A 23,784-nucleotide genomic window follows, 5' to 3' on the forward strand; every position below is an offset into this window, starting at 1 on the left:
CAACAGCAGATTTTTGTCTAGCATCTTCTCTGCCTCCTGTCCCCTGGGCTACCGCCTTCCCAGGTTAAAGATGCTCATTGTTCATGAGATGCTCCCTCCCATGTGGGTGAGCATGCATCAGAGTGAACTCAGGGAAAGAAGTGCCACTGTGTCATTTTACCCTTCAACGTGGCAATAGAGGACACCTTGCTTTGCTGCCATGGGAACTCCAAGTGCCCACAGCTCGTCCCTTCAATGTCAGGAATGGACATTTCCAGCGTAGATGAGGCTTTTGCTAAGTCGTCCACCAAGCACAAGGTGTGACTCTGTGCCAGGTCCTCACAGCAGCAGAGGCTGTGAAGCTCTATTTAGAAACATCCCTGTCCTTCCTTGTTCTTGGCCTGATTTGTTGATGGCCAATAAACCTACCCCCTTACATGTAGTCATGACCTATCTATTGTTGGCTTAATGAACGTGACCTCTTTCTTCTCTTAGGCTTGGGGGTTGACACAGGGTCTGCAGGCTGGGCTGAACATGCTGAGATCCGTCTGGGTGAACACAAAGGGATCATGCTGGAAAGACCCACAGAGGTGTTGAGAAATCCCTTTGCCCCATGTTGGGCCTTGTGGATTCTTACGAGCTTCTGCAAGAATCATAGATGAATGTTATTTTTGTTCCTCATAGGTTTTACTCCTTTTCCAACTTTGTTTGGGGAGACAGACAATGTATATATAACCAAGTATCTAAAGCAAATTCTTTATTACTAGTACTTTATTACTACTTTAGATCTTTGAGCTTTATTAAACATACTTAATTTTGGGCCAATGTGAACATTGCACTAGTCCATTTTAGACTCAACCTTCAGTCTTGCCTCCTCAGTGCTCCCTCCTGTGTATTCTTATCTAATATCATTACCCACCAGCCCCTCCTTTATCCATCAGCTTTCACAGATTTCTATTAATATTCACCCTATATGGAAGTGCAAATCAAAACCACAATGTGATATCACACCATAGCTGTCAGAATGGCTATTTTCAAAAAGGCCACAAATTACAAATATTGGCTAGGATGTAGAGAAAAGGGAACCCTTGTACACTGTTGATGGGAGTGTAAATTGGTGCAGCCACTGTGGAAAACTGTGGTGGTTTCTCAAAAATCTAAAGATAGAAATACAAAATGACCCAGCAATTCTACTCCTGGGTATATGCCTGAAAAAATATGAAAACACTAATTTGAAAAGATACATGCACCCCAATGTTCACAGCAGCATTATTTACAATTATCAAAATATGGAAGCAACCTAAGTGTCCATCAACCAATGAATGGATAAAGAAGATGTGGTATATACACACAGTGGAATACTACGTGGCCATAAAAAATAACGAAAATTTGCCATTTGCAACAAAATGGGTGGACTTGGAGGATATTATATTAAATGAAATAAATCAGACAGAGAAAGACAAATACTGTATGATATCACTTACATGTGGAATCTAAAAAATACAACAAACATAAATAAAACAAAAAAGAAGCAGACACATAGATACAGAGAACAAACGAGTGATTACCAGTGGGGAGAGGGGAGGGGAAATATGAGGGTAGGGGGAATGAAAAGGGTTATTATAGGATAATATGAAGTCATGTGTGTGAAACTTGAAAACTGTAAAGCACTATAGAATTTAAAGAATCGCTCATTCCATAACAAATTAATTTAAAAAATACCCTATGTAATTAATACATGCTTGAGAAAATGTAAAAGAAAATGCATATTCTTAGCAAATGTTTAATTAATATCTTCTAAGGATGGCCTCAGAGACTAGAGAAAAATTATCACCATCATCAAACCCAAAAAATGGTCTTGTGGGATGTTGTGCAGTGAAATGGAAACTCCAACAGGGTTTAATTAGGCTGGTCAAAGCCTAAATCTTCTTATTATATTATTCCTGCTTTTGGGCAGGAAGCTCAGAGTCAAAATTAATTCTTCTCTTTCAGTGTTAAATTTTGTTTTTACCTCCCCTAAGGGTTTCCAAGCTGGATGCTTGGTTGCACTTTGGGTTATACTTGGCATAGCACCAGGCTGTTATGGATGCGGTTGGACCAGGGCATCAACTGGTGTGGTTGCCTGATAATGCTGAGTTGGGGGCAGTCTAAGAGTATGAACAAGTAGACGCCCTTTCAAGAGACTGAGTGCCAACGGTTTCGCAAGAGCTGATTGCCCCTACCTGCCTCCTGCGGTTAGGTGAGGTGAGCCTGATGGGGAAGCCAAGATCCGTGATCAAAAGAGAACATATCATTGAGCCATAATTGTCAGCATACTAATAAACTTTAATCAGTAATGACTACTATCACTGTGCTTTTGTATACACTTGTCATTTCCTGGCAAGTCTGGAGCTATTAGCAGTGTACAACAGCCAACGGGTCAAAATATTTGCATGACATTTTGTGTCAGGCAAGATAAGCTTGTTAATATCAGGGTAACAAACAACACAAATTTCAGTGGCTTAACCCAACTTAAGGCTATTTCTCAGTCATGCTACAAGTCCCAAGTGACTCGGCAATGGTCTATTCAAAGCCAGTCAAGGGTCCAGAATAACAGAAACTTCGCTGTGACACATGCTTCCATGAGAACTGTAGACACAGGAAGGGAATTATCATGTGTTAGCTTGTGACGTTTCCTTCAGAGTGATACTCATGACATATGCTTATGCTGGTGGGACAAATGTAAGTCACATGACCTCATTCAACGGAAACAGGGGAATATGAGCCAACATGTATCTAGAAAGATGAACGCTGGACATATCTGGTGAACAACGCTAATAACTACTGCACATTTTAAACCCTCACTTGCAAAAATGTTTAACTCATAATGGGTTTTCAAAACCACTTGGATATCTGTGGTAGATTGTACTATTTTGTTCTGAATTATTTATTCCCAGTCCCTGTGAAAGAATTATATTCCCCTATTCTGTGGACATCAGGCACTGCCATATGACTTGCTATGATTAATAAATGGTGAGCAGAAGTGAGACGTTCTGTCATTTCTCTCTCTTTTTCTCCCTGTCAGGAAAATGGCATGTCTACCCAGGGTCGCTCCTTCAGTCTGCATCCTGGAGACAACAACATGTGAACAGAGCTGCAGCTGACGTGTAATGTATATGAGAAATAAACCTTTGTGTTTTAAGCCCTTGGGGTTGTTTGTTACTGCAGCATGATGGAGCCAAAGCCGACTGCTACAGTATCTTTATCATTCTCAGTAAATAGAAAACAATGGAATTGGCTGTATAGAAATTTACACTCACTGTCCACTTGACTGAAGTATATCTGTACTTTAAAGCAGAAGTATCTATAAGGACTTATTATGGAAATAAATATTATTCAGTTGAGTTGAGTTAATGGCACAAATATACATTCTCCAAATTGGGGCATCAACTGACACCTTAGAGTTCCTATGAAAAACCTAGCAGGGGAATTGGGACTTAGAAACAGTGCTTTCAAATGCAGACTCTTGATCCTGTCCTCCTTGAGCAGTTGCCTTAGAAAACCTGAGAATAATCTATATTCATGTCCACTTTGGACAGAAATTATAATGATGAAATGTTACTATCTATAGGAATGCAAAGTCTCTTCTGCGTCCAGTGATCCTCATTAATTCAAATCCCATCGATTTTTACTTCATGGGAGATAACTGGGACAGAGGCCAGGCTGGCATTTACTCTCATGTTGTGAGTGTGCATTTCTTGCACTGGCTATCGCAGGTTGCCATTTGCTATTTGACTATACAGAGTGTCTTCAGAGGGGAGTCATTTGTCCTTCTCTGGAGACACCAGCTGCAGGTCCCCAGAAACAATGGAGCCAGCTCCTGGGACAGGCCCTCCCAAACGTCTGGCTTCCCTCCTTACAAAGCTTTGCTCTCTACTGTCTTTCACCTGTGCAGTCTCTTGGCGGGGCGGAAGTGATCTGACCTAAGAGAATCTGTAAAGTTGAAAAGTCACGGATGAGGTGGGTACCATGATTGCTTCTCTTCTAGAGCGGCAACACTGAGGCATTAGAGAGGTTAAGCAAATCCATGAATGTAGCAACTGTGGTTTGAACCCAAGATGGCCTGACACTATAAATGACACAAAGAAGTACAGATAAACTGAGATGTGGCAGAGAGAGGTTACTTCTAAAAAAGAGGAGTGCTAAATAATTAATAAAACAAACAAGGTTTGTAAGTGGGTTGGTGTAGCACAGAGGAGCAAGGGCACGCTTAACTGGGGAAGAACCACCTCTAGCTGTTTAATTATTTAGCAGAGGGGTGTGTGTGTGTGTGTGTGTGTGTGTGTGTGTGTGTGAATAATTTACATGGTTTCCCCCGATGGTCGTCTTCTGGTCATTAGAAGTTGTCCAGCAGGACTGCTGCCCTGGCATCATACTGTCAGCCCTCATACTACTGAATGCTCTAGGAAATAATAAAGCTTGATTTATTTAAGGATACACTAATTAGAGGTTTCCTACTATTTGACACTCATCTCTTAATTGGAAAGGTGCAGTTTCTTCCCAACAAGAATATTGACTTTTGAGTCAGACCTAACTTTTAGATGCTAGTCTATTTTTCTCCTTGGTTTTGAATTTTAAATTGTATATATTATGTGACCATCACTGACTTCTATTGAGCAACTATTTTAGTAGCTCCTCGTGGCCCATTTGGAGAAGAACAATGGATTTTCTGGTACTGATGTTTTAATAATGAAATTTTTTATAATTATCCAGTGTTTTTGTCTTTTCAACCACGATAATATATGGTGAACTTGATACACTGCCTTCCAAGTTATGAGACCCTAGGTAACTTATCAATTATGAGAAATTTTTAATAAAGTTATAATGTTTAACAGAGTTATAGTATTCTTTCCTTTAGAGGAGTGGTGAAAAAACTGTAAAATTCTATATGTCCTCTACAGCATCCAACCTCAGATTATTAGGCAGAACACAGTGTCTGCAAACTGTTTAGGATCACGGAAAGTTTACCATATTTAGGGAGAAGCTGTTATCAGTTTTTATCCAGCCAATGACACTACTGGGGTATATTATACTGGGGTGGATATTTGGGAGGAAGCCCCAAATAAATCACTGGAAACTAATGCTCAAAGAAGAAAGGTTAGTTGGATTTCTTGATGTTGATAAGCTGTAGATTTCTATCTAGGAAAAACAAAGTCACATCTTTGGATTTTTAAAAAATTGCACCTTATAGAGATTTACCCAGAAATTTTCACCCAAGATCTTAGCATTTCAGATCTTAACAATTAACTCTTTTCCCAGGCTAGGTAGTTGGGGTATAACTCTTAAAAGAAAAATGGTAAATCTGGAGATATTGCCTTGTCAGTGGGGGCATTACCAGTAACTTACCAAAAGGAGAAAATGAGGTTTGAAAAATATAATGGCTATGAAACATCATTAGCAGAAACAGCCTGAAAGTACTGTAATGCTAAACCTCAACCATCTCAGCTGAGAAACGCCACCTTTCCAGACTCTTTGATCTCATGTTCTCCCTTATTATAGTGAAGTGGCATTTTGATTACAGCAGAGAGAAATGCTTCTTGGAAATCAGATTTGAGAGGACATCATATTTTCCCAGGAGTATTTTTTGTCGACGGTACTTATTTAATTTTGATTTCAGAACTGTTTTGTGGCACATCTCAGTTTCAGATATTGTTGCTAAAAACTCATGTGAATGTAATAAAGAATTTTAAAATGAACATAACATCGGAGACCAACAGAGAAACCCTAAAGGAAAAGAACTAATGGTGACAGAAAAGAAAAGAGAGCCTGTCTGCCCATGAAACACTAGCTGCTTTTTGGGGGGTTGTTGCACTACAGAATCCTCATGAACCAACACATTCATGACACAAAAAGCACTGAACGTGGAGGCTGGACAACAGTTCCGGTTCTTGCTCTGCCAGCAGCTGTTTGACCTTAACCAGGTCCCTAGTCCTGCTGGGCCTCCATTTCCGCAATAAGTAAGAGGAGAGCAAAGACTCTTCAACTCAAAAATCCTATGATCTGTGACGTGATTTATGTGACTAAACTCTCTGCACGTGAATAAAGTTATTCAAGCAACAGAGCTGAGCTTTTCTACTGTGAAGGCTGGTTTGCCTTGGTCTTCTTCCGGTTTGCCCTCACCTGCTTCCGGTGTGCCTTCCCCTGGGTCTGATATACACTCCCCCTTCCTCCTTGGCAACCCATAGATCCTGACTTTTGGACGGTCAGCCCTGTTTCCTCATCTATAAAATGTTATCTAGTATATCTTCATTAAGTTGGCCTCCTCCCACCTTCCACTTCTCCCCGTTTTCCTCATAACATATAAATATTTCAGAGATTCTCTTCTTTGAGAAAAACTTGAAAGGAAAAAACCCCACAGAGATGGAAGGGGAACTCCTAGAGAAGGGGCTTAGAAGAGATCCCAGCCAATCACAGTGTGTTAGCCTCTTTTGGATTCAAACAAGCAGATTTGAAAAAAATTAAAAAGACATTTCTGAGACAATTGGAAATTGGAACACTTAGTAGATATTGGATCTTAAGAAATGATCATTAATTATTTTAGCCATTGTAATGGTGTTATAGTTATGTTCTTGAAAGAATCCTTAGTTTTTAGAGGCACACATTGAAATATTTGCAGATAAAATGATCTCACATTGGGGGGCAGTTAGTGAGTGGTGACACAGATGGAGAAAGTTTGGCCATGAATGGACAATTAGAGAAACTGAATGATGGGTAAGTGGGAGTTAATTATAAGATTTGGTCCACTTTTGTATAAGTTTTATAGTTTCCATAAGAAAAAATGTAAGAAAAAAAAGCTTAATGGGGATTCATCCTAAGGAGGCATATTTGCTGAGGTGTTGGGAAGGGCTGCTTGTCATAGTTGCATAATGGTTGGGGGTAAATATGGAAGTTCATCAATCAGAAATGCTATAGTGAGGAGCTGGCTGGCAACGGGCCCAGCTCTGTGTAGCTGTCATCTAGCCTCCAGGCCAATTTGCCCTCTATAAATAACAGCCTATATGAATGCTTTACTATTTTAATGCACACTTGCCACAGCTGCTCTGCATGTTTGTTTATGTAGCTGTGAACCCTGCTGTAAACATCACTATCTCAAAATTGCCCATGTGTCAGGAACATAAAGGGCCCCCTTTAAAAATATATTTGTGGGATGAGACACGGCCAGTCCCCAGATGTCTGGGTGGCTGGTGTCAGAATTTTCCAGGGTTTGATTCACTTTCAAAAATAGAATCACATGACTGGAAGGTTCTTGAGAGGTCACACATTCCCTGACTCTGGGCAGGACCAGAGTGAAGCTGTCCATCAAGACAGCTGTCTTTTGTGGGTGTGGGTCTCTCTTTTATGAGGCCAGAGAACCTATGGAGTGAAGGACTGGGACCAGGAGCCTCAGGACATCAAAGGTTGGCAAGACTCACATCTGGCCTTCAAGGAGCTTACATGCATTTTTCTAAAGATGCACCTGACCCTGAGTAACATGGCTAGGCACAGCTGGGGCTGGAATATGATGTGTCGCCCTGCTGGCCAGTGCGGGGCCTGAGAGCCCAGCAGGCTGCAGGACCCGCACGGTCAGCCTGCCGCACGAGATCTCGGGTCTCCAGAAAACATGTCAGAGTCATCGTGTGCTCACTATGTGTGTGTCAGGAAGATGGCATTGCAGGGGTGGCGGTGAGGGGCTCATCCTTGAAAGAGGTCCCCTAATTGAGATCAGTGAGAGTTATTTAAGGTCAACCACGACATTTTTGAAAGAAGTGATGAGTAAAACAAGTCGTTTTGGGTCGGCTTGCTGTTTTCATGGCTTCTGATTTCCCATCTAGCCCTGTGATGAATAATTAGGTCCTGGTAAATTTGCTTTTCTCAGTGTGCATTTGGTCCACATTTATTTTTTTTCCTGTGACTTTAATTCACTGAAGCATTTCCCCCTCCAAGGGTCTGCTTAATTCCTGTAAATCCCAACTATGCTTTTTATTCACAAAGGAAAAATCCTCCCCCTGAAGTTCAAGAGACCAAACGTGCTAGAAAGACTGAACTGTATGAATCCTTTCAGGAAAGTATCAAGACGTGTCCAGCTTCTAGACGAACACAGAACTTTCTAGAGCCCTCCTCTCTCCACTTTGCAGAAAATTATTATTTTAAGAAAGTTAACAGTGGTTGCCTTTTCCCAGGAATAGGGGTGTTTTGATTCTCTTTGCTGGCAAATTCCCAGTTTTCTCTAAGAAAGCAGTAGAAAGGCCACTGAATGCTCAGAGGCAAGTATCACTGTTAATTACCAACAAAATGATGCTCCTCTCATCGGAAAGCCTCACTCATTACAAGCTGTCATCAGAGAGACAGGGTCTCTCCTAGGGAGGATTCCGACTTAGGGACATCGCAAAGAAAATTCGCTGATTTTGGATTTGTCTATTTTTTCAAGACTGGGACAGCTTTGCAGTTTGAAGCTCAGATTAGCACCAGTAACCAGAGGGCACATCTCCAGTGGCTTTTGCTTCTTGTGCTCAGAGATGGGAGATAACAAGGCTTGTCCACTGCCCTCCTTCCTGTCCTATCGGGAGAGTTTGTAGTGAGGAATTGAATAATAAAACCGCGTCACCAGTGGTCAGTTTATGCTGCCAGAGGCTGTACCTCAGTGGCCACCACTAGGGGGATCCAGAGTCCCTGTGCTCAGCCGAGGTGGGAGAAATTTCTGGTCAGTGGGAAAATGACAGAGCTCCCTGTGTGATTCATTTTTTTACCCCCGCTGGGCCTCCTCTCCTCTCCTTCCTCCTCCCACACACTTATCGCATCACAAGTGCACCCCACAGTCAGGTTCAGGGTGCATATAGCTCCGTTCACATATGCAGCACTATTTTAGAATTTCACAGTAATTATTTTATTTTCCATGTTCTTTTGGTTTTAGGCAAAGGAGCACACTCATATCACTGAGCTCCATGCAAAGCTTTCTACTCACATTTTCATTGTTTGTTGCATTTAAAAAAACTTATTGCAAAGGTTTTTACCACCATGAGAGAAATTTGTTAGGGGTAATGACCTTGCCAGTTGGGTCCAGGGGGGCAGAGACATGGAAACAATGACTTTCCTTTGATGGATGACTGAGATCCAGGTGATGAGTGGATGAAGAACGTGGGGTCCAGCTGGTGGCCGTGCATTTTCAGATTATGTAAACCAACCCTGAGCCTCCAGTTGAAGACCTCAGAGCACAGAAGGCAGGTCATATAACTAAAGAGGATTCTGAGGCCAATATTGGTAACTCAGAAGAACAGTAAAGCAGTGCGTGGACTGGTGTTCTAGCTCATTCTTTCCCTGTGGGGCACTATCGTTAGCTTCAGTCAGAGTTTATGGCTCTATTTTGTGGAAAGTTGCAGATAAATATGGGCAGAACCTGCTTTGCTGTTGGGATGCGTAACACGTGTGAAGTTAAGACATGAGTGAAGATGTCATTAAAAACAGATCATTTCTCTATTTTGGAGAACAGACCATCTTTGTTAAAACACTCCAATGGTTAGCTCTCCATAGCAGAAGCATCGATAGCGTTATGAGAAGGGGATCTCATTTTTTTTCCTTTCTTGCTTGAGTTATATGCTGGGTCTGTGTTATCTTGTCTACTGGGGGTTTAGTGGGTAGATTATGGCAAGACACCACACGCTCACTTGATATAAAAGGAAAACCAATGCTATGGGTTTTTCTTGCAAATAGCTTCCAAAAAAGGGGAGAAATTGCATTTTTATTAAAACAATTTGTCAGGCTTCCTCTGAAAGGCTTAACTTCTTCCCCCTGGCTTGGCAATAAATAACCTCAAGTATTTAAATTAAACAATGTTTTAAAAACTGCCTAAAAAGTGCTTTAGAGACAGGTCAAATTTTAATTTAAGTAAATACTTCAAAATTTAAACTATATTAAGAGGTGTTTTTTTAAAAAAAGTTTATCAATTTATTTTCCAAAGGACTTTGAAAATGGTTAGACTTCTTCTTCTAAATGGTTAGACTTCTTGGTGGATATACTTAAGGCTACAGGACCAGTGGCATCCTAGTTCATGACCAAGGAGGCAGTGTCAGTAGTGAGTGATGTTCAGTTTTCCGTATTTTGTTGTAAACAAGAATGTGAGGTCCAGTTTAAAATAAGCATGGATCCCACAGATAGCCCAGCACGGAACACGTCTTACCTGTAGCTTCCACCATTCCTTCTAGGATGACCACAATTTCCAGTTCCTCTTTGGGCAGCTGGGCTTTGGAGATCTCCCAGAAAGGACTCTGTTGGTTAATTTCATGGCTGATGATGAGTGGTGACACCAGAAACAGACGGTCATCCCCAGTGTAATACCCTACGTTGATATCTGTCTGATTCAAGGGTATGAACTCCCCCTCGGAGGTCTGTTTGGATTTGATCAACTTGGCTCTGATGGAAGCCTCCACGATGTGGGAATTCCTCAGATCCCCAACTCGGAACATCAGGCATAGTTTCCCATCCCGCATGGAGATCACTGCATGGGTGGAAAAAACCAGGGTCTCTGCCCTCTTCTTGGGTTGCGATATTTTTACAAACATGCATCCCACCATGAATGCATTGACAATGGACCCCAACACAGACTGGATTAAGAGGAGAATAATTCCCTCCGGGCACTTGTCCGTGATGACCCGGTAGCCATAGCCAATGGTGGTTTCTGTCTCTATGGAGAATAAAAAAGCAGAGACGAACCCGTTGAGGTTGGTGACGCAGGGAGTCCATGAAGGGTCCTCTATGTGGTCCATATCTCCTCGGATGTACGCAATTAGCCACCAGATCATCCCAAAAAAGAGCCATGTCACCGTGTAAACCATGACGAAAATCAACAGGTTGAACCTCCACTTGAGGTCTACTAAGGTGGTGAAGATGTCGGTCAGGTAGCGGTAGGTCTCCCTCACGTTGCCGTGGTGGACGTTGCACTTCCCATCTTTCCGCACGTACCTCTGGATTTTCCTTTTGGTCCGGTCCCGGCTGATGTGTCTTGGCAGGTCATCCCTGGCCTGCTTAGGCAACTTTGGCTGGTGAATGGTCACAGGGCTCTCAACATCCTGGTCCATGGAGTCGCCCTCCAGGACGTTAGCTGGTGGTTTGGAGAAAAGAAAAGAAAAGCGGAATGAAATGCTGGCTTTTGGGGGATCATGGAATCCCCACTGTGTATGACATGGTAGGAAAACAAATACCATTTGTGTACCTATTAACAGAGTAGATGAAGCTTTTTTTTTTTTTTGCATCACCTGGGCAGGCTGCCTTGGACCTCTGTGCTCTGAGCTCTAGCTTGTGTAAGGACTTCACTGCCCTTCCCACCAGGACAGAGCTTACTGCTGTGAAGCTGTCTCCCTGCCAGCAAGTCCTCAGAACCAGTCCTTACAGCGGGATGTCTCCCTGTTCTATCTGAGATGCTGTGGCATGGGAAAGGCAGCGCACTCTGGATAAAGAAATGTTTAGATTCAGACAGTTTTGGTTCTGCCACTTAGCCATTGTGGGCTCTCGGACAGGCTGCCTGTTATGGACTGAACTGTATCCCCCCAAATCCATATGTTGAAGTCTTAACCCCACTATGTGACATTTTTGGAAATGGAGACTTGAAGGACGAAATTAAGGTGAAGTGAGGTCATAAGGGTGGAGCCTTAATTCAATAGGGCTGGTGTTCTTATAAGAAGAGGAAGGGACAGCAGGGGTGAGCACGCAGAGGAAAGGCAGGGAGAGAGGTCTTCCAGACCTTTCAGAGGTCACCAGAAACCAGCCCTGCCAGCACCTTGATCTTAAACTTGCAGCCCCCAGAACCGTGAGAAAATAAAGCACTGTTATTTAAGTCCCCCGGTGTCTGGTATTCTGCTGTGAGTGGAAAATATTGCCTAACACGTCAGTAAACAAAGGGTGTTGCAGCCATCAAGACAGCACGGCCAGACTGTGAGCCCTGAGGGAACTCAGGATGGATAAAGATGCACTGCCCGGCGCGAAGCCCTCGGCCTCTGCAGCCACCCCCAGTGGTGCTTCCAGAGGGGACTCGGGATGAGAAGGAAGGGGACACTGGCCCTAGACAGCTGAGGTGTATAGCAAAGGAATGATTTCAATGTGCCTGGAGTCTTGCATCTTCCCAGACACATAAAAGGGCTAAATTTCTTAACTTGAGATGTCTGGTTTTCTTTAATTAACAGTAATCTTTTGATGTTCTGACTACCTGGTCTTTGTTGCAAAGAATCCTATATATTCTAGCTCCTCCCTTACCTCTTCAAGCAGTCCCTCTAGACCTATCTGAGAGGCTGTCTCCTGGGTTTGAAATCTTCAGAAAATCCGCCGAATAAAACACAATTCTCATATTTTAGGGTGTGCATTTTTTTCAGTCGACACTGTTATGGCAGGCTGAGTAGACTAATACACTATATGAATTCATAGATCTTCAGTTTCCACATTTACAAAATGGTAATCATGATAGCCAATTCACAGGGTTTTATAAAGTTAAACAAAACCACACACATGATGTATACCTGCCTGGAACAGGCATGTAATAAACATTCCTTTGTAATAAATGCTTCCTTCGCTTCTGTCCGTATACTTAGGGGTAAGTATTCTGAGTGAGCTCTTTAAGTTGTCAGTTAAATTTCAGAGTTAAAAAATCATGGTTTTTATTGGTAGGTATGCACGCATTAGACCCTAATGGTTGATTCAATGCCAAGGTTAAAAAAAGTGTGGGGGAAATGTTCTTTCTCTTTCTATGTGTTTACACATTTGATTTGGTTTCTGCCTCATCATTTAACATTTGCGTTTTTGACTTATGGTTATTTTCTTTCTGATGGCTTTTATGATTAATGCAAAGCATTAAGAAAACTCTCCCAGAATCTGAGTGCAAAGGGACATTTGGAACAGATACTGTTCTGAAACACCTATAAAATACTATATGAAATTCCTCAGTCAATAATTTTGAAGCTTTCTAAAAGTTGTACAGGCAGTTTCTTCCCCCAGGCTTTCATCCTGTGTCCTCGGACTTAGCTGTGCATTTCCCCGCCTTGGTTAAAGGAGAAACAGTCTGTTGAGAAAACATTTACCTGAATAAGAAGACAGCTGGGGACGGGGCTTGAGTGATACCAACTTAATTTATGGATTAACCCTGCTCTTGGTTGGATAGTTTCGTTAATCACCAGTCCCACAGACTTGTTTTTATATTTCAGCACAAAGAAGAGGCAGCATCTGGTCTGAGAGCCTGATGTTTGGTGTGACAGCTTTAACTTTTAGACTACCCTCAGTAGCCCTGAGTGTGTGTGTGTGTGTGTGTGTGTGTGTGTTTCTTTCTTTTTTTCTTTTTCTTGGAATAGATACCAGGACAGGAGTCAAAGGAGGCAGCTGAGGTTAGGATAGGATGAGGGGAGTGTGGGGGATCTGGATGGAGGTCATGGGTGATGTTTATGCTCACCGCTAGCACCCCCCTGCAAGATGGGGTGTTTGAACGATTAATGAGCGAGTGGAGAGAGATAAGTGCTCTGGGCAGTCCTGGGAGCCTGCCAGTTCATCCTCCAAAGGTGTTTTTTTCTGTTTTCCTAGCTCAGGACTGGGCCACACTTCCCAGCATCCTTTGCATTGAGGGGCAGCCACGAGCCAAGTTCTGGCCCATCTGGAGCGCGTGTGCCCTTCTGAGCTGAGGCCTTCAGTGTTGGATATGCCTCCTCCCATGACTTGCTCCTACTACAGGGGATGATGGAGTCACGAGATGGAGGGGCCTGGGCCCCAAGCTGGTGGCAGAGAGCTGCCATCCAACTAGAAACAAGAAAAAAAAAAATCATGTTTGAGCAGTTATGTATTTTGTGTCTATTATCAAATCGAGCCTTATCTCTCATTTTACGGGGAGTCATACCCACACAGGTGAGCAGACAGAAGCATTCTCAGGGGGCTAGTGTGGGAAAGAGCAAGCAGAAAGGAAGAAAGTAAAGATGGGGTGTTTGGGTTTGGTGTTAAAAAGAAGTAAGGGTCCCAAGATGGAGTCCCTTGTGCTAAGCCCTCGGTTTGCCAACCCAGACTGAGTACTTATTCTAATTACACTTTCAGTCTCTCCCAGGAATGTGACCTTGAACCAGTCAGTCTGGAATTTCCTGGCCACTGGTGAGGTAATCTACCCCAGAGACCCCTGTCTTGCTGATCCAGCCTGAACAGTCCTTTCTTGGCTATGACTTCTGTCCCATCCGCTTTAGGCCTTTAAAATCCTTCCATTTTGTACAGCTCCTCTCCTGTCTGCTTGCTAGATGGGAAGCTGCTTGATTCATGAATCGTTGAATAAAGCCAGTTTGATCTTCAAATGTACTCCCTTGAATTTGGTTTTTTTAACAGTGTCTATAATGAACTAGCATGTCGTTAATCAAATGCCTGTGTTTTGTGTTGGGGGAGAAAAAGTCAAGGCATATGCTACTTCAGTGCCTTTTTGAAAAACAAACAAAAATGAAAGCAAACAGAGCCAAATCTCCCTGAGAGTGTGGGGGAGACTGTGGGGGAGACTGTGGGGGAAAGGTGGCCTCAGGGGCGCCCCTTCAAGTGGCGCAGTGGGTGCCGGTTTGGCGCAAAGTGGACCTTTCGCTCTGTAGCGGCTGGTGGGGAACTGGCACAGAGCTGAGAAACCCCGAATCCATGGAAATGAGAGAGGCCCTGGAGAGCAGGTGGAACTGAGGTAGGAGTTGCAAGGGGCAGGAGAGGCGAAGCCAGCGAGGAGGAGGGTGGCGTGGAGTGGGCGGAAGGGTGGGGGCCCAGCCTCCAGGCCTTGTCCAGAGCGCGCAGGGAGCCCTGGACCAGAGAGGGCCATTCCAGGCCTGAGCTGAGAGCTGCCTCAGCACCCGTGGGCACGAAAGCAAAGGCTCGCAGGGAGCTACAGAAGGGGTGTTAATGAGAGCTCTTAACATTTCTTTCTTTCTTGGAATCCCAGGTGTGAATTTGAGGGGGTGATGTGAACTGCATTTGCCAGAGCACTGGAGCTGCTCAGCGGGGCCAGAGGCAGCTGCAGTGGGGAAAGCAGGCGTTCCTCCCCGCGTTCCTGCACGGCCCAGGACGCAAACCCCTTCTCCCCCACCTAGGGCCCCCAGCACCTGTCCAGAGCTCGCCCTGGGCCCCCAGCCATGCGCATGCACTTCGGACTCCAAGTCAGAACCCGCGCCCTGGTCCTTCAGCCTCGTGCACGTGGCTTGACCAGAGATAATGTGGAGGGAATAGCTGCTAACTGTGAAGTGCTGTACAGCATGCAAAAGGACGGGACGAGCGGCACCAGGGAGCTTGATGATTTACTTGACTTATTTTCCTGTATTTTGGTTTAGAGTAAATGTGGGTCTGCAGGAAAAAGCCAGTCCCTCCACCCCCCGCCTTTTGTTCTTTCTCTCTCTCTCTCTTTCAGGAAGACGATCAACTTACATAAAACTAGCTAAGGTGCAAAATAGCCTGGTGCTGAAACATTCACCTGAAAGAAAGAACGCGTGACTGAGCTACAAGCTGGAAGGACCTGATCCCAGCAGCCCGTAGAATTTCTTGGGCACCGTTCGTGGAGGAAAGGCTGCCGTGGTGACCCAGGCTGGCATGGATGTTCCGCTGATGGGACATTCTACATTTCAGATTATATGCGAATTCTGGGGGTGGGGGAAGAGCATGTCCGGAATTTTTAGTATTTTGGGGGAAAACCCAACAGAAAAACAGGATGGATCTCAAGCTCACGTTCAGAATCAAAAAGTGGAAGGAAACACACAGAAATGTTAATAGGGGTTTCCGGGAGAAGTTGGCGGAGTAGAAGGATGCTCGCAGGTCACCCTCTCCCACAAATACACCAAGACCCACATCTACACCAAGACCCACATCTACAGACCCACTCAGCCAACCAGAGCACCTGTGGAACTCCGACAGAACATCGCCCTCTTCAAAAGATAAAGACGCCAAAAATCTGGTAGGAGAAAAGGAAAAAAGAAAGAACAAAAGGCAAAGCAGCGCGGGACGGGTCCCCGCGGGGAGGGAGCGGCAAAGGAGGACTGGCGCTCGCTCGCTGGGTCTCCCCTCTCCAACTGGGAGGCCAGCGGGACGGAGGGGGAGCCTCCGAGGCTCGGATCTGTACAGAGCAGCCCTTGACTAACAGAACTAAGATAAACGGGCACAGAGCGTCCCCCCGACACCCAGCCTGAGACGCGGGCCGGCAGCCACGGGCAGGGCCAGGCTGCACAAGCCGGGCGGAGGACGGAAGTGGCTGCACGGAGGCAGCCCCGGGGGAACGCAAGGGGCTGCGCGCCGTGGCTGTGGGTGCACAGGGCAGACCAACCTGGGCCCTCCATAAAACAGCAAGGTTGATGTGCTCTCGGGGGAAGGGTGCACACCCCCATCTCTGAAAACCCGCGGAAAGTTTTCGGGGGGAAGAGAGGCGGGGCGCAGGCACAGCCGCCATATCCTCCGCGCTGAGCACTCAGGCGGGGGCGGGGGCGAAACCTGCATCCGCACCGAAGGGCTTAGCAGCCTCAAAGGCCAGACTGAGACTGGCCTGCAGCCCGGGGCAGACAGGATCCTTCCATCCTGGTCCCTCAGAGAACTTGCTCCACAAAGACAAACAAGGAGCTGGGTTTTGGCTCCGAGCAGGGACAGGGCTGTCCCTCGGTCTTTCCCGAGCCGACCTGCGGAGCGCCGACCAGGGCGGAGCACCGACCAGGGCGGAGCTCGCAGCCGCACAGAGAGTGGAGCTACCGGCGGCGCAGGTAGAGGGAGAGCGGCCGCCCCGCCTTTCGGGCAGGAACACAGCTCCTGACGGAGGTGCTGGGAGGGGGCACGACCCACCCTCCTACCTGGCCAGTCTGCAACATCTGACTGCGGCATCCGGAGGGGCAGCGACCCGCCCGCCCACAGCAGAGGAGAGCTACACCTGACCCAGTGTTAGGAGGGGGCGCGATCTGCTTGCCGACAGGTGCTGGGAGCAGCACAGAAGAGGGCGCCAACGGAGGGCCTCTGAAAACAGCAAGCTGAGCTTCCAAAACAGGACGAAGACAGAAAGACTTCACGTTAAAAGCACACAGACTCCAGGAGAACACCGACAACCCCCCCCCCTTTTTTTTAATCTGTTTTTACCTGTTCTATTTTCTATTACTCTCTTAATCTTTACTTCTTAATTCATTTCTATTTCTCTTGGGTTTTGATGTCCTGCTATTGATTAGACACAGGTTTCAAATACATCTATTCATCCCCTCCCCCTTTTTTTGTAAAGGTTTCAAAAGGACGTCTCAACCCGATTAATACTCTGCTTCACCTCACTCTTCTATTATTCATTATACAATGTTTTCAAACCCTCTTTCTCCCTTCTTTTAAAATTCTTTCTCTCTCTCTTCTTTTTTTTTTCTTTTTTTTCCTAAGTTCTATTCCTAAATAGGCATCAGATAGATAAAATCCTTAAGGACCAAAATAAACAACTGATACTCCATAAACCACAGTGCCAGAGAGGTATGAGCAAGATGAAGAAGCAGAAAAACCTTTCCCAATTAAAAGAACAAGAGAAATCCCCTGAAAGAAAGATCAACAAAATAGACATCGATAGCCTACTAGATCAAGATTTCAAAAAAGGAGTGATCGAATTGCTGAAGGAATTAAAAGAGATAGTGTTTAGAGATATAAAATATGTCAAAAATGAAATTGAAGCTATAAAGAAGAGCCAAGTAGAATGGGTAAACTCATTGACAGAGATGAGGAATGATCTAATAGCTGTGCAAAGCCGACTAGATAATGCAGAGGAACGAATTAGTGATCTAGAAGACAGGGCAATAGAAAGCACCCATTCAGAAGAACTACAAGAGAAGCAAATAAAAAATAATGAAAATAGCATAAGGGACCTAGGGATAATATAAAGCGTCCCAATCTTCGCATAATAGGGGTCCCAGAAGGAGAAGAAAGATCAAAGGGGATTGAAAAGGTTTTTGAAGAAATCATGACTGAAAACTTCCCAAACTTAAAGAAGGAATCAGATATCCAAGTACAGGAAGCTCAGAGGGTCCCAAACAGGAAGAACCCAAATAGACCCACACCAAGACATATCATAATCAAGATGGCCAGAGTCAAGGATAAAGAAATGATTCTAAAGGCAGCAAGAGAAAAGCAAAGAGTAAGTTACAAGGGAACCCCCATAAGGCTCTCAGCTGATTTCTCTACACAAACACTACAGGCCAGAAGGGAGTGGCAAGATATATTCAAAGCCCTGAATGAAAAAAAGATGCAGCCTAGGATCCTTTATCCAGCAAGGCTATCCTTGAGGATAGAAGGAGAAATAAAGAGTTTCACAGACAAAAAAAAAGCTGCAGGAGTTTAGCAACACTAAACCCATGCTAAAAGAAATATTGAAAGGGCTATTCTAAATAGAAAAGCAGCAGGATGCTACAGAAATGAGAAACACACAACTGGAAAGGTGATAACTCATGAATTACAAATAAAGTAAACATGAAATTATAAAAGAAGACATACAAATCACTGAGAGTGGGAGAGGGAGGCAGGGAAATATAGAATATTTTTTTCTTTCTTTTTTAAATTTTTTTAACAGTAGGATGTGTTTGAGATCATGTTACTATCAGTTTAATAAAAACAGTTATAGTAATGGGTTGATAGATTTACAAAAAAGGGTAACCACAAGCCAAAAATTTACAAAGGAGTCACAAAAATTAAATAAAATCCATGATAATACAAAGGAAAATTACCAAACCACAAAAGGAAGAAGAAAGGAACAAAGAGGATATACCAATTCAACTGCAAAGATAAGTTCAAAATGGCAATAAACACACATCTATCATTAATTACTGTAAATGTTAATGGCCTAAATGCTCCAGTCAAAAGACACAGAGTGGCAGACTGGATAATAAAGCAAGAACCTTCAATATGCTGCATACAAGAGACCCACTTTAGGGAGAAGGACACATATAGATTGAGAGTGAAAGGATGGAAAAGGATATTCCATGCAAATGGAAAAGCCAAAAAAGCAGGTGTTGCAGTACTGATTTCAGACAAAATAGACTTTAAAACAAAGGCCATAAAGAAAGATAAAGAAGGACATTTTATAATGATTAAAGGAGTGATACATGATGAGGATATTACACTCGTTAATATATATGCACCCAATATAGGAGCACCTAAGTACATACAAGAAGTACTAACAGAGATAAAGGGGGATATTGATGGGAATACAATCATAGTTGGAGATTTTAACACTGCATTAACATCACTAGACAGATCTTCCAGACAGAAAATAAACAAGGCAACAGAGAAATTAAATACTACAATAGAAAAACTAGATTTGGTGGATATTTTCAGAGCATTACACCCCCCAAAAATAGGATATACATTCTTTTCAAGTGCACATGGAACATTTTCCAGGATCGATCATGTACTTGGGCACAAAAGAAACCTCAACAATTTTAAGAAGATAGAAATTATCTCAAGCATCTTTACTGACCACAATGCCATGAAACTGGAAATCAACAACAGAGAAACAAAGGAGAAAAAAAGGAAAGCATGGAGATTAAACAATATGTTATTGAAAAAACAATGGATCAATGAGGAAATCAAAGCTGAAATTAAAAAATACCTTGAGACAAATGATAATGAAAGCACAACCACTCAAAACCTATGGGACACAGCAAAGGCAGTGCTAAGAGGGAAGTTTATAGCGATACAGGCCTTCCTCAAAAAAGAAGAACAATCTCAAATAAACAATTTAACCCACCACCTGAATGAATTAGAAAAAGAAGAACAATAAGCCCCAAAAAGCAGCAGAAGGAAGGAAATAATAAAAATCAGAGAGGAATTAAATACAATAGAGATTAACAAGACCATAGAAAAAATCAACCAAACCAAAAGCTGGTTTTTTGAAAAAGTAAATAAAATCGACAAACCTCTGGCCAAACTCACAAAGAAGAAAAAAGAGAGAGCACAAATTAGCAAAATAAGAAAGGAAAATGGAGAAATTACAACAAACAAAATAGAAATACAGAATATCATACGAGAATATTATGAAAAACTATATGGAACCAAACTGGATAACCTAGTGGAGATCAACAAGTTTCTGGAAACATACTGTCCACCAAAACTGAATCAAGAAGAATCTGAACACTTGAACAATCCGATCACTAGAAAGGAAATAGAAATAGCAATTAAAAACCTCCCTACAAATAAAAGTCCAGGACCGGACGGCTTCACCGGGGAATTCTACCAAACATACAAAGAAGAACTCATACCAGTCCTTCTCAAACTCTTCCAGACGATTGAAAAGGAGGGAATACTCCCAAACTCATTCTATGAAGCCACCATCACCCTGATACCAAAACCAGGCAAAGACACTACAAAAAAAGAGAATTATAGGCCAATATCACTGATGAACATAGGCGCCAAAATCCTCACCAAAATTTTAGCAAATAGAATCCAACAACACATAAAAAAGATTATACATCATGACCAAGTGGGGTTCATCCCAGGGACACAAGGCTGGTTCAACATACGCTAATCAATCAGTGTAATACATCACATCAACAAGAGAAAGGACAAAAACCACATGATCATCTCCATCGATGCAGAAAAAGCATTTGATAAAATTCAACACCCATTTATGATAAAAACTCTCGCCAAAGTGGGTATAGAGGGAACATATCTCAACATAATAAAAGCTATATATGACAAACCTACAGCCAGCATAGTACTCAACGGTGAAAAACTCAAAAGCTTCCCACTAAAATCTGGGACAAGACAAGGATGCCCACTATCACCACTCCTATTCAACATAGTCCTGGAAGTCCTAGCCACAGCAGTCAGGCAAGAGAAAGAAATAAAAGGGATCCAAATTGGAAAAGAAGAGGTAAAAGTGTCATTATATGCTGATGACACGTTACTATATATAGAAAACCCTAAAAGGTCCACACAAAAGCTACTAGAGCTGATTGAAGAATTCAGCAAGGTAGCAGGTTACAAAATTAACATTCAAAAATCAGTTGCATTTCTTTACACTAACGATAAATCAACAGAAGAAGAAAGTAAAGAAACAATCCCCTTTAAAATAGCACCGAAAGTAATAAAATATCTGGGAATAAATCTAACCAAGGAGGTGAAAGAATTATACACAGAAAACTATAAACCATTGATGAAGGAAATTAAAGAAGACTTTAAAAAATGGAAAGATATTCCATGCTCTTGGATTGGAAGAATCAATATTGTTAAAATGGTCACACTGCCCAAGGCAATCTACAGATTTAATGCAATCCCTATCCAATTACCCAGGACATATTTCACAGAACTAGAAAAAATCATAATAAAATTCATATGGAACCATCAAAGACCTAGAATTGCCAAAGCATTACTGAAGAGAAAGAAAGAGGCTGGAGGAATAACTCTCCCAGACTTCAGACAATACTATAGAGCTACAGTCATCAAGACAGCATGGTATTGGTACCAAAACAGACATATAGACCAATGGAACAGAATAGAGAGCCCAGAAATGAATCCACAAACTTTTGGTCAACTCATCTTTGACAAAGGAGGCAAGAATATACAATGGAATAAAGACAGTCTCTCCAGCAAATGGTGTTGGGAAAACTGGACAGCAGCATGTAAAACAATGAAGCTAGAACACTCCCTTACACCATATACAAAAATCAACTCAAAATGGATTAAAGACTTAAACATAAGACAAGATACAATAAACCTCTTAGAGGAAAATATAGGCAAAACATTATCTGACATACATTTCAAAAATTTTCTCCTAGAAAAATAAAAGCAAGAATAAACAAATGGGACCTAATGAAACTTACAAGCTTCTGCACAGCAAAGGAAACCAGAAATAAAACAAGAAGAAAACCTACGGAATGGGAGAAAATTTTTGCAAGTGAAACCGACAAAGGCTTGATCTCCAGAATATATAAGCAGCTCATATGACTCAATAAGAAAAAAAATAAACAACCCAATCCAAAAATGGGCAGAAGACCTAAACAAGCAATTCTCCAAGGAAGACATACAAATGATCAAAAAGCACATGAAAAAATGCTCAATATCACTAATTATCAGAGAAATGCAAATCAAAACTACAATGAGGTATCACCTCACACCAGTCAGAATGGCCGTCATTCAATAATCCACAAATGACAAATGCTGGAGAGGCTGTGGAGAAAGGGGAACCCTCCTACACTGCTGGTGGGAATGAAGTTTGGTGCAGCCACTATGGAAAACAGTGTGGAGATTCCTCAAAAGATTAGGAATAGACTTACCATATGACCCAGGAATCCCACTCCTGGGCTTGTATCCAGAAGGAAATCTACTTCAGGATGACACCTGCACCCCAATGTTCATAGCAGCACTATTAACAATAGCCAAAACATGGAAACAGCCTAAATGTCCATCAACAGGTGACTGGATGAAGAAGATTTGGTATATTTATACAATGGAATACTACTCAGCCATAAAAACCGACAACATAATGCCATTTGCAGCAACATGGATGCTCCTGGAGAATGTCATTCTAAGTGAAGTAAGCCAGAAAGAGAAAGAAAAATACCATATGAGATAGCTCATATGTGGGATCTAAAAAACAAAAACAAAAACAAACAAACAAACAAAAACAAAGTGTAAATAAAGGACAGAAATAGACTCACAGACAGAGAATACAGACTTGTGGTTACCAGGGGGGTGGAGGGTGGGAAGGGATAGACTGGGATTTCAAAATTGTAGAATAGACTACACTGTATAGCACAGGGAAATATACACAAAATGTTATGATAACTCACAGAGAAAAAAATGTGACAATGAGTGTGTATATGTCCATGAAAAACTGAAAAATTGTGCTGAACACTGGAATTTGACAAAACATTGTAAAATGATTATAAATCAATAAAAAATGTTAAAAAAATGTTAATAGGAAACTTCTCAGAGGGGGGCTGTGGGCGATTTTAATACTCCTTTTAAACATTCTGATTTCCCCAAATTTTCTAGAATGACTTTGTATGACTTCTATCATCAGAAAGGGGAAAAAAGAGATATTTTCAAATAAAACGTTGAGACCCTTCTGGCATGTGACTTACGGAATTTAGCGCCCAGGAGCTAAATAATCGTCAAGTACTTGATCTGAAGGTGTCCCATCCCATATACCTGGCAACATAGAAGCCGAGACAGTTGCTTCACCTGAATCTAAGAAAATCGTTAAGTAAAGCCCATGGGGTGATTTTAGGGGGAGAAGCAATGGGCATACAGAGTGCCTGGGTGTCTAAGACCACTAAAAGGCGTGTGGGTTAGAGGTAAGGGTCTACACGCTTCTTCAGCAAAGAGCCAATAATGAGTATTTCAGACTTTGCAGGCAACATAGGTCTCTGTTGCATACTCTTTTTTTTTTCTTAACTTTTAACAATGCTTTAAAAATGTAAAATTATTCTTTGGGTCATGGGCAGCCCAGAAGGAGGCTGTAGGCTGGATTTGACTCACTGGGCTATAGTTTGCTGAAGTCCAGGTTAGGAGGATGCTAGTAAGAAGGAGAAATGGTGGGGTGCTGGATTAAGGGAGCAGCCATGAGGGTGAAGGGGTGGCAGTGGACGTGGGGCTGAATAAGGAGTAAAGCTGACATAATTTGGAGATTAGTGGCTATGGGAAGGAGTGGCCAGGTGAATGGGGGATGGCAGGGTGGTTGAGACCAGGAGGCAGAAGCAGATGTGGTTTGGGTTGTTTCAGTTTAAAGTGTCTGTGGACACCCAGGTGAGCGCTCCCCTGTGGGAAGTCAGGGGCGTGGTGTTGAAACTTATCAGTGACCTGGACTGAGCTCTAGAT

The 23,784-nt window shown here is 42.8% G+C and overlaps 1 protein-coding gene across 1 annotated transcript in view; it reads right to left on the reverse strand.

The window, feature by feature from the left end:
- KCNJ6 (potassium inwardly rectifying channel subfamily J member 6) overlaps nucleotides 1-23,784 on the reverse strand; it is a 256,348-nt gene that overhangs the window by 68,245 nt on the left and 164,319 nt on the right. Inside the window, exon 3 of the mRNA XM_010997616.3 lies at nucleotides 10,172-11,092. Coding sequence (XP_010995918.1) covers nucleotides 10,172-11,092 — 921 coding nt within the window. The remainder of the gene's footprint in view (nucleotides 1-10,171; nucleotides 11,093-23,784) is intronic.

Source organism: Camelus dromedarius, chromosome 2 (genome assembly GCF_036321535.1).
Source record: "Camelus dromedarius isolate mCamDro1 chromosome 2, mCamDro1.pat, whole genome shotgun sequence".
In the NCBI taxonomy this organism is placed as follows: domain Eukaryota; kingdom Metazoa; phylum Chordata; class Mammalia; order Artiodactyla; family Camelidae; genus Camelus; species Camelus dromedarius.